The sequence below is a fragment of the Apodemus sylvaticus genome, chromosome 22 (assembly GCF_947179515.1).
Source record: "Apodemus sylvaticus chromosome 22, mApoSyl1.1, whole genome shotgun sequence".
Lineage (NCBI taxonomy): Eukaryota > Metazoa > Chordata > Mammalia > Rodentia > Muridae > Apodemus > Apodemus sylvaticus.
Window position 1 is genome coordinate 22,822,610 of NC_067493.1, and position 17,563 is coordinate 22,840,172.

Here is a 17,563-nt window from a genome sequence, read left to right on the forward strand (position 1 = left end):
CGCCAGTAGGAGAGTCGGAAAGAAGGCGGCTACTGTCTGAGCTGGCCTTGGGTGGCCTCTGAGCGTTCCAGTCCCTCGCTTGCTACCTTCCTTTGGTTCCCACCATGCCGATGTACCAGGTAAAGCCCTATCATGGAGGCAGCGCACCTCTGCGTGTAGAGCTTCCAACCTGCATGTACCGGCTCCCCAACGTGCACAGCAAGACCACCAGCCCCGCGACCGACGCGGGCCACGTGCAGGTAGGAGCGTGCGGCCCCTGCCTAGTGCGCAGGCGCTGTTCGCGCTGCGCCCTGCCCTATCCCCGGTCCAGTCTAGCGCTGGGTCCCACAAAACCCACCGAGATTAGTGCTGCCGCGGGTTCCTGTCGCGATCGCCAGGCGCATAGAAAAGTGAACCACACAAAAAATGCGCATTCCGAGGAATTTTCAGAGCGATCCCAGGGTTACCGTAACCCAGGTTGACGGTTTTAGTGCCCCATCCTTCCCACTTGAACTTTTCTACAAGAGGTTTCTACTTTTACTGTAGTTATGTGTTGTTTTTTCGCGGTTAGGTTGTGGCGTCTTTCCTTAACCTATATAATCTTGTACTGGAAACATAATATGTGTTCTGTTGTCTGACACGCCGCTGTACAAGATTTTGTTTTAAAGATAGTGATCATGTTCCTCTACACTGCCTGGCCACACCCCGCTTACTTATTTACCCAGCCCCCACTCACAGTCACTGGAATTTATAGACTATTTAAATAGCCTGTATAGGAATGGAATTCCTGGCCTAGTGGGTAGGTTTACCTTCCACTTTATAAGTTCCTTTTCAGAGTGGTTATACAGGTTTAAGCTGTTACCGGCAGGATAATGTAGACATCCTAATGTAGTTATAATTTGGATTTCTCCAATTTCTAAATAAGTTGAGGTCCTTTTTCATGTTTCCTGACCGTGGGGGTGTGGGGCAGAAACAGTGCTTTTGTAGCCCAGGCTATCCTTGAACTCTTGTAGCCAAGGGTGATCATGAGCTCTTCCTCCTTTGGCCTAGGGTGAGAAGTGTGTGCCACCTTGCCTAATTCAAAATTATCATCTTGCCTTGCTTATCACTATTGTTTGATTTCTTTTCCTGAAGACTTATGCAGATTTTTGTTAGTCGTCAAATGATTAACTTGGGTGCCCTAAGATATCAAAGCAGATACTGGTCCTCAGGTCCACCCAGCATCCTGCAGTCTACCTGTTACAGGGCCCTCCTGACTGGTGTACTCCATCTCCTACCCTGAAATCTCCAGCCTGGTGCTGAGCTGGGTTCCCTCTCCTCAGTTCCTCTGGCCCCTAGATAACTACGCCATTTGGCTATGCCACTCTCTTGGCCAATCTCCCAGATCACTCTGGCCATGTTCACTCCAGACTCCCCCAGCTGACTGCCTCTGCTCTCCCTTTTATCTACAATAACCTTTATCCTCCCAACATACTTTAGAAGTTGTCATGCCCTTCCTTTTTCGTTCTCAGCCCCCCCCCCATTCAATTCCTCCCCTCCCCCTATTCAATTTTCTACTGATTATCACAGCCCAAATTTCCAACAGGTAGGAAATCTGGCATTTTGGACAAATACGTAAATAGATGCTGTTGTGGCCAATTTTCCTGCTCCTTGTCAGCCTTTGTCTCGCCTCCACTGAAGAGAATTGGTTAATTCAAAACCTAGTGATATTAACAGTTGTCTAGCTACAGAACTGTGAAAACAACAACAGACACGGATCAGTGGTCCTTCAGCTAGACACTGTCATAGAGGCATGGCCAAATGCACCTGCAACTGTACATTCCCAGGGAACAAAAAACAATCCCCAGTGGGACTATCACCTTCATTCAAGCAGCAGAGCTTTATTTTGTGCTGGAGATGGAGTCCAGGCTTTTGCATATGCTCAATGAGACCTCTACCAGGGAGCTGCATCTCCAGCCCTGGCTAGTTTGTTTGTTTGTTTTTTTAAAATGATTTTTGTTTTAAAGAATTATTTTCACTTTTTAATTTGTGTGTGTTTGTGTGTGTGTCAGCTTAAGTGCCTAAAGAGACCAGAGGTGTCGGGTCCCTGGAACTGGAGTTCTAGGCAGTTGTGAACCACCTGACGTGGTTCTGGGAGTTGAACTTGGGTCCTCTAGAAGAGCAGTACTCTGAGCCATCCCTCCACTCCCCACCCTGTCTAGTTTCTTAAGTCCGCCTTTCTTTCTTTAAAAGTTGATATATTATGTGACTACTTTCCTGGAGAGACCTGAAAAAACACCCATTTGCTTCAGGGTAGAAGCATAGAAAGAATTCTACCAAAGTCAGTGAGTTTAATCAGGGTTACATACAGGAATGTGGGCAGTATTCAGGCAGCTACACCACTATAGAAAGCACTTCAGGCAAATATTAACTGGTTGTATATCCTGGGGGAGGGTGCTCCAGCTCAGCCTCATAAGCCCTCCCCCTTCCAAAGAGCTTGCTAATGACCCAGATCTTATGAGGGTCCCATGGATAATCAAAGCCACTCTGACTCCATGATGACAACAGCTATGTCACGCTCAGAGTTTCATGAACATTTAGATGGCACCCAACCTGCTGCTATAGCAATTCCTCTAGCAGAGGATAACAACATGGATAAGTAATTTGAGATCAGAGCCACACAAAGAATTGACTGCTTCTAAATACATAAAATGACACCATTGGGTCACAGTCTATTCTCTGCAAGGGAACAGCAGGTGAGCATGGTAGGTAGCAGTGAGATAAATAGGTCTTGAGCGAGAACCTCCGTCAAGCTGGACTAGAAGTCAGAAATCAGTCCCATTGAATTCACTTGCTTCAACATATGTTGATTCAGTTTGGATCTAGATGCTGCTACTTGGACTCTGGTGGGATACGGCTTCCTATTGCTATTTGTATAAATGAAGAAGACTGCATACACACACACACACACAAATCACAACACAAGCTGTTAAAGAAACTGAAGTGCTGGCCATGGGATGTGGTGTTGCACCTCTATAATCCCAACATTTAGGAAGTTGCTTTTAAGGCAATTGTAGCCTCCCCCCACCTCCCAACACACAGATACAAAACTGGGCTGGTGAGGTGGCTCCGTGAACAAAATTCTTGGCTCCGTAAGTAAGCATCTGAAACTGACCTGTGGAATCCTCACGGAGGAAGGAGAGATTCAGTGCCCTCTCCTTGTGCTGTCCTCTGACCTCCATTCACGTGTGCGCATGTAATAAATAAATATCTCAAAAACCGAAATAAAGCCTGTAATTTGAAATCTATTCCTCAGCAACTATGATGGGTTTCTTAATGCATGCCAGACTGTACTTAGCAAAAAGGATGCATTGATATGAAGGATGAGCTGTTTCCTCTTCGTGGGGTTATCATCTCAGTAGTGAATGCTCCAGGTGACCAAGATATGAGAATGCCAGTACTGCCTTAAAATAGTCTCCCCTTTCTTTGTATAAATTATGTAATATTGACCACTCTCCATCTTTTGTCTGCTCATTCAGACATAGTCTTGGAAGGTGTGTGGTTGAGGTGTGGTGCGTGTCTCACGTAGTCCATGCTGGCCTCTAACTTGCTATGCAACAGCTGAGGCAGTATTTAAACTCCTCATCCTCCTGCCACAGCCTCCCAAATGTTGGAATTACAGGTATACACCACTCTATATGGCTTAAACCAAGTATTTTTAATTAGCCTGTTACTGAGAGTAAAGGATTCTGGGTACAATGAGAGGCCTATGTCGGAAGATCACATGAGTCCAGAAGCCAGAGGCCATCCTGAACAACACACAGCAAAGATCCTCCCTGTATTTTAAAAGAGATGAATTTTTTGCTTTGGGTGTGGTGGTACACATCTGTGATCCCAGCACACTAGAAACTGAAACAGCATTGGGCCACTTAAAGCTATACAGTCAAACTGTCTCTCAGAAAAGAAGGGCTGGAGGGGGAGGGGTGCAGTGTTTTATTTGCACTTTATTTTTCTCATCTAACTTACCTGAAATAGAGAATCAACTTTTTTTTTTTTAGATTTGGCTTTTTTGAGACAGGGTTTCTCTGTATAGCCCTGGCTGTCCTGGAACTCACTCTATAGACCGGGCTGGCCTCGAACTCAGAAATCTGCCTGCCTCTGCCTCCCAGAGTGCTGGGATTACAGGCGTGCGCCACCACCGCCCGGCTATCAACTCTTTTTTTAAGATTTATTTTTTACTCATATTTATATGTATGTGTACATGTCTGTGAGTGAATGCTGTGTGTGGGTGCTTGTGGAGACCAAGAGGGGTCAGATCTCTGGATCTGGAGTTGTAGTCAGTTATGAGCCTCCTGATGTAGGTGCTGGGAACCAAACTACACCCTTTGGAAGAGCAACAAGTTCTCCTCACCCTCAAATAGGACTGCTTCACAGTCACCTGGGGCCTGGGTCATGTTTCTGTGATGTTGTAGAGCAACTTGTGAATCAGTTTGCAGGGCCCCTTGGACTGGAGGAAAGGAGGTTCTGTTGCTTCATTAGAGTTTTAATTTTTTAAAAAACATTTCCTTATTTTGGTGGGGAGGAGGCTGCCTACCATGCATGCATGTAGAGGTCAGAGAACAACTTGTAGGAGTTGGTTTCTCCTTTTACATGGGTCTGGGTGAAGGAACTCAAATTGTCAGGACCTCCAGCAAAGCACCTTTTATATACTGAGCCATGCGTTTTTAGACGATGGAAATTTGGTGACAAACTAATTTGGTGATAAACTAACTTTAGGAAACATCCGAGTCATCTTTGCAAGCCCTCGAATCTCGCCAGGATGATATTTTAAAACGCTTATATGAGTTGAAGGCTGCAGTTGATGGCCTTTCAAAGATGATTCATACCCCAGATGCGGACTTGGACGTAACCAACATCCTGCAAGCTGACGAGCCCACAACTTCGACCACAAACGCATTGGACTTGAATTCCGTGCTTGGAAAGGTGAGAAACCAGGTGTCTGTGAGTGCCAGAAAATGCTGCCAGTGGCTTGGCTTTGTAGTTTTCCAAGGTGGAGCAAAGTGCTTGTTTTCTTTATTTCCTTTCTAAATGATTGCACCTAGAGCTGCTGTTAAGTGTGTGTGTGTTGGGGGGCGGGGTGTCACTCCTGTGATACCAGCGCTTGGGGCCTGGGCTAAGAGGATCATGAGTTCTAGGTTACAGGGAGACCCTGTCTCAAAAAAATAAATAAAATGATTACATATAAGGCCCCTTGCCATGCTGAGGGGTGAAGAGAGAGAGAAGAGGGCAGTCCTAGCATTCTGTCGTCTCAGTCTGTGTCAGCTACCTCTGAGCCCTGGGAGGAAGGGGCAGCCCAGCTCATTCTAGATGACACTAGATAAAACAAAAGTGTCTCCACTCTTTGAGGAAATGCCCTGGCTACACAGATATAAAAATCTCACCTCGCTGGGTGATGGTGGTGCACACCTATAATCCCGGCACTTGGGAGGCAGAGGCAGGTGGATTTCTGAGTTCGAGGCCAGCCTGGTCTACAGAGTGAGTTCCAGGACAGCCGGAACTATACAGAGAAGCCCTGTCTCGATAAAACCAAATCCAAAAAAAAAAAAAAAACAAAAAACAAACCAAAAAAACCCCTCACCTCGCCCATTGAAGTACATCACAACAAGCCAGTTCCAGTCTTCCTCTTCAAATGTACTTTGCTTAAGTTTGGTCTGTCAAGAATAGGTAGGTTGTCAAGAGCTGGAGAGACGGGTCAGTAGCAGCTCTCTTGCTACTACAGAAAGTAACTGTATCAGCTAGCATTCAAGATTGAAACTTATAGGACTCTACCTACTTAGAGGACCAGGCCATATGCAGGGCTGTTCCATTTCTGCAAAAGTAGTGCTTGAGGATGAAGGAGAGTCATCCAAGAAGCCAAAGAAGTAATCTCTAGAATTCTGATAAAACGGTACAAACAGCGCAAGTGTGACTCACCCAGGGCTTTGACAGCCTTGGTGCTCTGCCTTAGATTGTCCTTTCTCCCACCTTCTCATCTGTCCTGCATATTTTCATGCACGGAGGAAGCAACCAAGACCTGACCAGACCCCAAGGAGTCAGCCAGGCACTGACTGTCAGTGTGCTGGGAAGGCTCAGACACAGTGTTGAGCCTCTGAACAGGGAGCCCGCACCCACTCTTGTGTGTGCACAGTTTCGTGTGCACATGTATGCAAGTGCATGTGAAGGCTGGAGAACAAACTGAGGCATTTTCTCCGGTGATGCTCATGTTTGCTCAGTCTTTGTCACTGACCTAGAGCTCACCAGCAACCAGCTGGCCAGACCTGCAGGTTCTAGCCTTTGTCCACCGCTTCCTGAGCTCTGGGATTACAAGCACGCCTTTTACCTGGTCTTGAAGCTTGAGCTCAGGTCCTTATGTTTTAAGGCAAACACTTTACAGACCGAGCTGTCTTCCCTGTTCTGGGTTTTGTTGTTTGGAGATAGGGTCTCATGTTCCTCAGGCTGTCCCCAGACTCACTTTAATAGCTCAATGTCTCAAATTCCTGATCCTCCTACCTCTGTTAGAACGTGTTGACTTCCAGGCTTGTGTCCGCCAGCACTTCCTACTGAGTTCAGTGACTTTGAATAACCTGCTTGCCTCCCCAGCTGTCAAGTGGGGTCACATCAGCATCATTAAGTGGGATTTGAGACTCATTAGACCCTGGAAAGTTCTTGGGGGTAGTTCCTGGTTCATTTGTGAACACAGAGGCACTTTTGTTTCAAGACAGGTTTCTGGGTAGCCCTTGCTGAGCTCATCCCCTGCCTCTGCCTCCAGAGCACTGGGATTAAAGGTGTGCGCCCCCTCACCTGGCCATTGACTCTTGTTGGCTTTAGCCTTTGATCTCTCCCTTAGGATTATGGGGCGCTGAAAGACATCGTGATCAATGCAAACCCAGCCTCCCCACCACTGTCCTTGCTTGTGCTGCACAGGCTGCTCTGTGAACGCTACAGGGTCCTGTCCACTGTGCACACACATTCATCTGTCAAGAGCGTACCTGAGCATCTTCTCCAGTGTTTCGGGGAGCAGGCTAGAAAACAGTCCCGCCACGAACACCAGCTGGGCTTCACTCTGATTTGGAAGGATGGTAAATGGGGGGATTTGGTTGAACTTACTTAGCAAAGGTATGGGACCGTCCACAGCACTGACTACAGCCAATTATTGTTCAGTGAAATCCTCTCCAAGTCTAGCCAGCTTGTGGGGCCACTGGAGAGGGAGGTAAGTCTGGGCACCAGATGCCCTCAGTGCTCTGGAGAGAGGGGTTTCTCAGTGAGACAATTCCAGGGGAGCCGAGCCTTGGAGGAAGGGTTCTCCTGTGTACCTTGCAAAGCAAGGGAATAGTTACTACCCCTGCCCACTGGTCATATTTTAAAAACTCATTCAAGGAACAACAATGTCTTTCTGTTTGGCCTACAAAGGATATCAGGGTATCATTTATTCATTGTCCCACAGAGAAATGCCTCTCCTGAATGAATTTCATTTAGGTAGAAACACATTATTGCCTGTCACCCGTTCAGTAATACCTTTCCTATTTTGAGACTATCTCAATTCATAACCCAAGCTAGCTTCAAACTCTGGCCTTTGGTTTTCTTGTCTCATCTTCCAAAGAGAATTATCCACATGCACCTCTATGCTGGGCCACCCAGCGATACCTTAACTGCCCTCAGCTTCACATCCACAGTGATGTGATGATCCTTGCCCTGGGCAATCAATGGAACATTTAGTTTCTGGGCTGTAGCCTTGAAATTTAATGGCAAGGGGATGGAACTGATGGTCCAAGGTCTGTCCAGCTTGATGAAAACCATCATAAACACAAGAGTGGAAAGGCTACTTAGTCACTTAAAGATTCTATTTAAGCATATAGTTAGTGTGTGTATATGTGTTTGCATGGGGGGGTGGGGAAGCCTGTAGGTCAGGAACAAGTTCTATGTTGTCCTGTAGAAGGTATACTGCCATACCACCTCCAGTAGGAACTGTGTGACAAGTTCCACAGACTGAGTTGACTGACTTCAACAGGGAGAGGCCTCCTGGAACCGGTTGTGGAGCTCTTCACTGGAGAAAAATTATTGAGCTGTAGTTCTCATGGCAACTTAGCTGTCTGATATTTTCTATTCCTTTCCTATATACGAGATGTGCCTGGTAGCCTAGGCTAAGATCCAAGTGAGTATCATGACTACAAAACCATCCCTTGAGACACAGTCACTAACCATGACCTCGTCTCTGGGAAAGCCAGCGCTTCACTTTATAAATCATCTATAAGATAGAACTGATATAGATAAATATAAACTTTCCCAACAGTAATATTTTATTTGGCTACATGTATGTCATCGGAAGTAGGTTTTGGTATATTGTTTTAAGAAAGCCTTAAATAATAAAAAAAAGTTTAAATTTATGCTTTGAAGATTTACAGAAAAACAGGAGCTAGAAGTTAAACAGTAACTGATCATAAAAATTCATTAGTTTATTCTTGGAAATTTGCCACCTAACCTTAGATGATTTTTATATTCTGATGTACCAAATGACCATATTTGTTCTATCTGGCTGTTGTTATTGGAAGCACCCTTTTTGAAGTTCTAACACTTGGATGATTTTTTATTTTGCTGTACCAAATGATTATTGTATGTCCCCTCTATTGGGCTGCTTCACTGGACACAGCTTTTCAGAGTTGTAACACCTGTTTCTCTGTTCATAAAAACCCTTGCTTGAGAGCAGCAAAGTACACTCAGATTCAAACTGCCTGTGTTTGTTTCTGTTTGTCACAGCAGAATCCTTACCCACCTGCCCCGAGAACCAACATCCCAGGGACCCCGATACCCGGCTCGGGTGGTCCGTGGCAGTATACCTTCTGCTCATAAGCCCTGGGAACTGAACTCAGGTGCCTTTACCCACAGTCAGCTCATTGGGCCTTGGCCACTTAAGGGAGTAGGTTGCACTTAAAAACCTGGGGTGGTGGAAGGTGCCTTTTATCTTCGCACTTAGGAAACAGAGGAAGGTGGATGTCTGAGTTCCTGGTCAGTCTGAGCTATAGAACAAGCTTTAGGCTGGCCAATGAAACATAATCTCAGAAACAACAAAAATTTAAAAACTGAAGGCTCATCTGGGTAGTGGTGGCACAGGCCTTTGATCAGTTGAGGCCAGCCTAGATTACTGAGGGAGTTCTAGGACAGCCAAGGTGACATAGGAAAGCCCTGTCTGGGAAACCAAGCAAACAAAACTTAAAGGCTCTTGAATATTACAGATGTTGGTCATGTTTTTGAAAATTATCTTGCTTTCAGTTCATGAATGTGATGAGTTCCCTCTTCTACACAATATACACCGACTCTGTGGTGGTCTTTTCCTTTCCAGTGCCCAAGACACAGATGAAGTTCAGTGTACAAACAATGTGCCCCATTGAAGGAGAAGGGAACATCGCACGTTTCCTGTTCTCTCTATTTGGCCAGAAGCATAATGCCGTCAACCTAACCCTCATCGATAGCTGGGTGGATATCGCCATGTTTCAGCTGAAAGAAGGGAGCAGTAAAGAAAAAGCAGCCGTGTTCCGCTCCATGAACTCCGCTTTGGGAAAAAGCCCGTGGCTGGTTGGGAATGAGCTCACTGTGGCAGATGTGGTGCTGTGGTCCGTGCTCCAGCAGACTGGGGGCAGCGGTGGGGCAGCACCCACCAATGTGCAGCGGTGGCTTAAGTCCTGTGAGAACCTGGCCCCCTTCAGCACTGCCCTCCAGCTCCTTAAGTGAATTCAAGCAGCTGGTCTTCGCAGGGTTCAACGGAAGAATGGTACAGCTTCTAGTCTGTCATCAGAAAGGGACTTGTCCAATTGTCAGGCATCAATAAAAGCACCATATAATATATGGGTTTTATTTTATTTCATTTTAAAGTCAGTAAAACCAAGTGCAATGCACAGAGATGACTGCCAGCCAGGGGCAGGCACTTTATGGCATCAGAGATTGTTGTCTGAGAATTCCAGGTAGTTTGGGGAGTTGAGGCTTTAAGAAGGAAATGGATCCTGAGAGACTACTCAAAGTAAAGGTAGAAAACATGTCAGCTGCTAAGATCACTTGAGGGCAAGCTGCAGGATGATGCGGGAAGAGTGCACTGTGCTAAGAAGCAGAACTCTGACCTTCCAGGCAGTGCACAGCCCACAGAAGTTTGGAGCCAAGGAGTGATCAAGTGTCTTCGTGACTGGCCATGGCTGCAGTATGAAAAGACCAGGAAGACTTGCAGCTGTCACAGCAACAGCAGCCAGGCTGGCATACATCCTGGGGACAAGCAGTTGTGGGGGAGGGAGCACTGATTTCTGTGTATAGCCTTGGGGAGAGAGGATGTCAATAGGCAGGGCTTAAAGAAAGTGCTATCTTACCTGAAGGTTCAGGGGTCGGCCATAACACTTAAGTAGGAAATTCAGGAATCAAAACTTGGGAAAAGGTAGGAAGGAGAGGCTTAATTTAGTTCAGTCTTGGGTCATCGAAGGGTTCCTTGAGGAAAAGGAAGTAGGGGTCCTTTTATATCTTTACACAGGTTTGTAAAGTACAATTGGGAGTCAGACCTCTCCTCAGCTAAGGGTTGAAAATTTATATTCCTATTGACTGTACTTTAAGTCCACTTTCACATGAGTGACAGCATAATTCAGGCCACAGAGGTAGGCCCCATTTTCCCGCTCATCTCTTCAGTCCTGTCCTGAGAAAGGAGACTTAGTTGTTTCTTTAGTTCTTCAATTTCCTTCTCTTGCTCTATTATCTTCATCTGCAATGTGAGATTAACCTGGAAAGAAAACAGTTTAGACTCCATTAAAATGGCCTGGCCTTTGAAGTGTTCAGACATCCTCGCTGGGCCTGAACAGCACCTGTCATAGTCTGAATAGCACTAGTCACCCCTGCAAGGCTCAAGTGTCAAGTTGCCACAGAGTACTATAATTAAGTGACACCCTTCAGCCCACTCCATTAATGATTTTTGGGTGTCTTCCTTCAGAGTTAGTCCTTGGCGCTGGTACATCTGTTAACTCACCAGGTACTGACTTGGAACGTCACTTGACAATCAGGCCAAGCTAGCTGGATCATGGACCTCCAAGGATATTCTGCTTCCCACCGCCCATCTCATCACCACTAGGATTATAGGTGCAAGCCACCAAACTTGGCTATTTAAATTTTTTTTTGTTTGTTTTTTAATTTAGAAATTAGATCTTAGCATTTACAAATTGTTGTGTATGGGTGTGTATGTATACTAGGATGCACTTTTGGCTATCAGAAGAGATTTGCCAGTCTATTCTTTACTTCCACTATGTATGACTGAGGATTGGACTGATGACCACACTTGACTTAAAGTAAGGGCCCTTACTTGCTGAACTGTTTTTCCAACAGTGATGTTTCTGAGGCAAGCAGCCTTCTTAACCACCTCCCCAGCTCCCAGCTTATCTTTCAGATAATCACTATAACTGGTGCACAAGCTAGTGCCAATCATAGTCACTTCTGGGATCCATAAAGTGAAGAACTCTAGCCATTGTCCTCCCAGAATTTGTTGGCTGGGGGGGGTGGGGGGGGGGGAGAAGAGAAGGGAGGGCCAGAGAATGCTGTGCTATCAGATGCCCACAGTCCATGCCTTTGCTGACCTGGAGACTACAGCCGGAAAGTCTGACATGCACTGCCGTCCAAATACTGAGCACAGCCTGCGGATCCTACTGCAGGCTGCTGGTCTAGAGACCATACTTGCAGCAACAAAGCACTAGGGATCCAAGACCAACCTAGGGCCCATAGGCCACTGTGACCCAACACAGAACTGTAACCTAGTTAGAACATGATGTATGTATACATATATCTACACACACACACACTTGTAACTTGGTTCCATGGTTACCATGTAAACTTTGCATATGAACTTCTGCTGGCCAGCTTCACTAAAGACTATATTTTGAATCAACCTTTAATGAAAACTTAGGGTTTCTAGAGCAAGAAAGGGATGAATCACCCACTATCTCAACATGCAGAGGAGATGGTATCTTGGCACCATAGCCATAGGGCAGGAAAAAGCCAGCTTCAGACAAGTGGCATGCTAAAAGCTATGCAGAGACCACGGGCCTACCACTACTGTCAATTCCTGTCCTGCTTAGAGTCACTGCCCTCTTTGTGTACATTAGTACAATCATCTGGGGAAATCATGGTTAGGAAAGAAAAAATAAAACATTCCTCCTGAGATATATGAGGACAGAAAAGCAACAACAAAAACACCCAAGAAACCTATGGCCTAGACTAAGTTTAGGACAGTAGTTGGCAGTGTGCAATTGCTTCGGTGGTACAGATATGCCTGTGGGTTCTGTATAAATTCAGTACCTGAAACTCTCAGGCAACTAAGTATAGGTTTAAACTATTTTGTTTTCATAAACCCTAAAACTCATAGTTGTGAAATGCAATTCACAACTAACACAGATTCTATTTTGAGCTTTATACTTTCCTCAGCATGAAAAGAAAACTGTTAGCCTTCACAGGCCACTGTGAAACAAAGGTGCTGGTTTGAAGAGCTGTACTTGAAATTACTTTGAAGCCATGTTGTGACAGTCTGTCCCTAGCACAGGGCAGGGCTTCATTTTTATTAGGCGTGTTTATGGTTGGGAGGAAGTACACATGCTCTGGAACATATATGGGAGTCAGAGGACAAGGTTTTGTGGGGTGCTCTGTTCTCGCTGCCTTTCCATGGTTTCTGGGGAATTCAATTTGGGGTGTGAGGTCTGTCTGCCAAGTGCCTTTAACTGCTGAGCCATCTCACCAGCACAGGGAGCTTTCTGCCAAGGAATTTCTAACATTCAAAACAGCCTGAGCACTAAGGATAAACAGACTCAAGGCTAGACAGCTAGATTCTTAAATTACCATGAGTATAATTCACTTAGTAGGAACAGTATCTGTCTCTGTGTGGCAAATTATTTAACCCAAATCTTGGCTTTCTTATCTGTGAAAGGGAGATTAGCAATGTCAACCTCAGAGTCGAGAGCCACTGGAAGACGAGCTTATTGAAAGCTCTTGGAGTTGACGGTTCAAGTCTGCAATCCCAGCACTTAAGAGGCAGAGCATCGTGTGTGCACTTTGTTCACACACACAATAAGATAAAAATATATTTAAAATTAATAAACCTGTCAATGGATAGATAGACAGACAGACAGACAGACTCGTACAAGCATACCCAACCCAAACTAAAACATTCAGTAACTATTAAAAAAGAAAATGCTACATACATTTCCAGTTGCTTGAAAAAGTTCGCTCTGCAGCAGCTGAAGAGCAGATGGTCTCTGTGACGCATTCCTCCCGGTTAGGAGCTGGATATACTTGGCTTGCACCGGGCACCTTTTACTGAGGGATTCGGGTATCCGACCAGTCCTTACACCTGTTAAGACTGTGGCTCGCTCCATTTCTGTCCCAAATGGCTGGAAGAGCTCAAGCAGGATCACACCCAAGCTATACATATCTGACTGCAGAGGAGGGAAACAGGGCATGCAAAGTGTGTTATAAAATTAGGAGGGCACCTCTAACAGTACAGCCTTTCAAGTAAGGATGTCCCTTACAGCATCCCCAAAGAAGGGAACACAGCAGGGTGTCTCAGGCCTGAAAAGCAGGAATCTGACTCAGGTAAGAGGTGTCCGAGACCTTCATAACCCCATTCCTTCGATACCCAAAGGGTATACACAAGCCTGGAAGATAGTGGTCAGATGAAGGGTAGGAGTATCTCCCAAAAGTCACTACAGTCATTGCCCTATACAACAGGGACACTGTCCCACCACCCCACCATAATCCAGGCCTGACAGAATGACCCAGGCACAATGACCAATTCACAACTCCTCTATTAGCAACAGTAGACTATCACCAGGTCCTACTAAGGCTAAACTCTGCCTCTTCATAATAGAACACATTTTTTAAAGACCAATTGTGAGTGTGTGTGTGTGTGTGTGAATGTGTGTGTGTGTGTATGTGTGTGTGTGTGTGTGTGTGTGTGTGTGATATGTAAGGGTGTCCTAAGAAGCCAGAAGAGGGCATCATCGCATGGACCTGGAATTCCAAGTAAGCAGCCTGATACAGGTGCTGGGAACCAAACTCTGGTCTTCTGAAAGAAGCCTCTTAGCCATCTAGCCAGCTGGCCAGCCCCGTGCATTCCTGTTACCATGCAGAAACCTGCCCTACCTTCCCTAATGAGAGCTTATTAGGAAGATAGGCTCTTAAGGGTAGCAAGGAAGTTTCCTGGCAACTCTTTTCTAGTCACTAAAAACCAAAATGAAATGATTCTTTAGAAAGATCACTGTGGGGGCTGGGGAGATGGCTCAGCAGTTAAGAGCACTGTCGGCTTTTCCAGAGGTCCTGAGTTCAATTCCCAGCAACTACATGGTGGCTCACAACCATCCCATACCGTCTTCCCTCTTCCAGTGTATCTGAAGAGATAGTGTACTCACATACATAAAATAAATAAATCTTTTATTATCTGGGATTTATTTCAAGAACCAGAACTGGTAGCCCATGTCTGCAATCCCAGCACTTAGGGGGTCCAGGTGGGAGGCCATACAGATCCTGTCTCATAAAGTTAAAAAGGAGCTTGGAGCACACCGCAGTGCTGGAGCACTAGACTAGCACATGCAAGCCATGGCCTCAATCCTCAGTACCAGGAAGGTACTAGAGAAAAAGTAGAATGCTTTTAAAATTAAAAACAAAACTGAAAAGACTATTTTAACATTTTTCAAGGAATAAAGAGTGTTAAAACCTTACAGCATCTGTATTCTCTCCCAAGAAGAGTCGGTGGCACACTTCCCTGTACCATCTGTTTACCTAAGTTTACAGTCAGAGAGTGAATGGCTGAAGAGGCCTCCATGAAGTCTTGCTTCCTGACATGAATGGTGACATTTTAAAGGGAAAGCTGACTTCAACATTTAGTGACAGCCGTGGAATTTGAAATAGTCACATAGCCTAAAGGACAATGCACATACAGTTGGGTGAAATGCAATCTTTTCCTTTTTGATATTGTGTGTGTGTGTGCGCGCGCGTGCATACACATACACTTTCAGCCAAGCCAGCTCTCCAGCCTTGGAAATATTCTTGCTGGCTTGTCTGATGAGACAGACCACCTGCAGGACTCAGCTATGGCGGAACAACCCTGCCACAGAACTGCACGTATGGAGGAAGGGGGGACAAACAGTACCTTGGCATCATACTCCGACCCTTCCAGCTGCTCAGGGGACGCGTAGAGACAAGTGCCCACTCTGGCTGTGTGTGTCGGTGTTCCTGCGATTGAAAAGGCCATTAAGCCAGCTACTGTGAAGCCAGCAAACCCCTGCAGCTCCTGAGGGGACGTCTGCCTGCTGGCCTCACCTGAGCTTTGCTTATGAAAACTCTGAGATCCTCAGAATGGAAAGGCATGTTCAACTATGTCTCTTTCTATTTTTAAATGCAAAAATAAAGAAAACAAGTAGACAAATAAATTCTCACCTTTCCCATTTCTGTTGGTCCAGTCTGCGTTCTGGATGATGTCTGCACAGGCCAGGCCAAAGTCTCCTATTTTTACTTGCTGATCAGGGCCATGAAGAAAAATATTTCTAGGCTACAAATAAGCATAGAAATCAACTCAGTTTTCCTAAAACAAACAGTGAAAACTTAAGAGTTGTTGAGTGCCAGGCATGGAGGTTTACACCTGTAATGCCACAACTGGGAAGCAGAGGCAGGGGGATCACTATGAATATGGAGCCAGTTAGGTTTACATGGCTGAGTCCCAAGCTATCAAGGACTGTAAGAAAAGCCCTCTCTCATGCTGGGCTAGGGGCAGCACAGTGAGGAAGTGCCAGCTGTGCAGGCACATGGAGCAGGGGTCACGTCTCTACCGCTCAGGTGAAGAACAGGGTGTGGCCCAGGAGTGCCTGTAACCCTGGATCATCATACGGAAGACACAGGAGGATCACTGGCCTACTGGCTGTCAGCCTCCTAGCCCCGGGTTCTGTGAGAGACACAGCATCAAGAGAAGAAGGGAGAGAGTCAAAGAGTAGGTCATCCAAAATCCTCTTCTGCCTCACACACAGCACACACACATTGCATGCCATATATACACTCACAACACACACACACCACATACACACTCATACACCACACACAAATACATACACCACATACACACACCACACACCGAGCATGCCACATATACACTCACACACCACACACACACCACATATACACTCATACATTACACACACAAATACATACACCACACACACACCACATACACAGAGCCTGCCACATATACACTCACACCACACACACTCATACCCACACACACCACATATACACTCACACCACACACAAATACATACACCACACACACACACACACACTACATACACACACCACACACCATACACAGAGCATGCCACATACACACTCATATAACACACGTATACAAATATACACACCACACACACACTGAGAATGCCACATATATACTTACACCACAGACATACCATATACACTCATACAACACACACACAAACACATACATACCACACACACCACACACACACAGAGCATGCCATATATATACTCATACAACATACACACATAAATACATACACACCACACTGAGCATGCCACAAACACCACACATACACACACCACATATACACTCATACAACACTCACACACAAATACATACACACACATACACACTGAGCATGCCACATATATACTCATATAATATAGACACACATCACACACACACACACCACACCACACCACACTGTGAATGTCACATATACACCCACACCACATATACACACACTACATATACACTCATACAACATACACACATAAATATACGCACATACCCCCCCCACACTCACACAGAGACCATGCCACACACACACACACACACACACACACACAGAGCATGCTACACATACACTCACACACCTAAGTCCCAAAGTTGCTGAGTGCCAGCCACTCAGGAACAAGTTTTAATTTAGGAAATGAAAACTTAGGTGTAGCTCAGCTGGCGGAGTGCTTGTCTAGCATGAACAAAGACGGGTCCTCACTCTAGCAGGGCATAAAGCAGGGCATGGGGCAATCCACACTAGAGAGGCGGTGGCAAGACCAGGTCAAGGACACCGTCAGCTACAAAGCAAGTTTGAAGCAAGCCAGAGCTGCAAGAGACTGTTTCAAATAACAGCAACAATATTACCATGTAACTGGGAGAAAAGATTTTACTTTTTAAAGCAACAGATTAAAAGTTACAATGTTACATTAAATGTAATTCATTTTTATGTTAATATACGTCCTACTCTGTTTTGATCCTGCTAAGAGTTTTGTTTTTGAAAAATCATGTGTGAGAGATGGCTCAGCGGTTAAGAGCACTAGCTGCTCTTCCAGAGATCCTGAGTTCAATTCCCAGCACCCACCCGGTGGCTCACAACCATCTATAATGGGATCTGGTGTGCTTGAAGATAGCTACAGGGTATTTATCAACATAAAAGAATTTTTTTTAATGTGTGTGCATGCACGGCATGGCATGAAGAAGGAGGTCAAAGGACAACCTGCAGGAGTCCCACTGTGTGTGTCACCAGGATAGAGC

The 17,563-nt window shown here is 45.6% G+C and overlaps 2 protein-coding genes across 4 annotated transcripts in view; one reads left to right on the plus strand and one right to left on the minus strand.

Moving 5' to 3' along the window:
* The first annotated feature begins 11 nt into the window (after nucleotides 1-11).
* On the plus strand, nucleotides 12-9,835 carry Aimp2 (aminoacyl tRNA synthetase complex interacting multifunctional protein 2). 2 transcript variants are annotated; one of them, XM_052168739.1, is made up of 4 exons: nucleotides 12-239; nucleotides 4,735-4,941; nucleotides 6,845-7,076; nucleotides 9,335-9,835. In XM_052168739.1, exons 1-4 carry the CDS (start codon nucleotides 105-107, stop codon nucleotides 9,721-9,723), a joined length of 963 nt encoding a protein of 320 aa, XP_052024699.1. In that variant the 5' UTR covers nucleotides 12-104; the 3' UTR covers nucleotides 9,724-9,835. The 2 variants fall into 2 exon arrangements, with proteins under 2 accessions (XP_052024699.1, XP_052024701.1); XM_052168741.1 differs by having other exon boundaries at nucleotides 12-119.
* The window catches only part of Eif2ak1 (eukaryotic translation initiation factor 2 alpha kinase 1), a 34,685-nt gene continuing 26,952 nt past the window's right edge, over nucleotides 9,831-17,563 (minus strand). For both annotated transcript variants that reach the window (XM_052168737.1, XM_052168736.1), the window contains exons 12-15: nucleotides 15,439-15,550; nucleotides 15,152-15,234; nucleotides 13,206-13,439; nucleotides 9,831-10,747 (exon numbers count right to left, since the gene is read on the minus strand). In XM_052168737.1, the coding sequence (XP_052024697.1) occupies nucleotides 10,613-10,747; nucleotides 13,206-13,439; nucleotides 15,152-15,234; nucleotides 15,439-15,550 (564 nt within the window). In that variant the 3' untranslated portion in view covers nucleotides 9,831-10,612. The remainder of the gene's footprint in view (nucleotides 10,748-13,205; nucleotides 13,440-15,151; nucleotides 15,235-15,438; nucleotides 15,551-17,563) is intronic.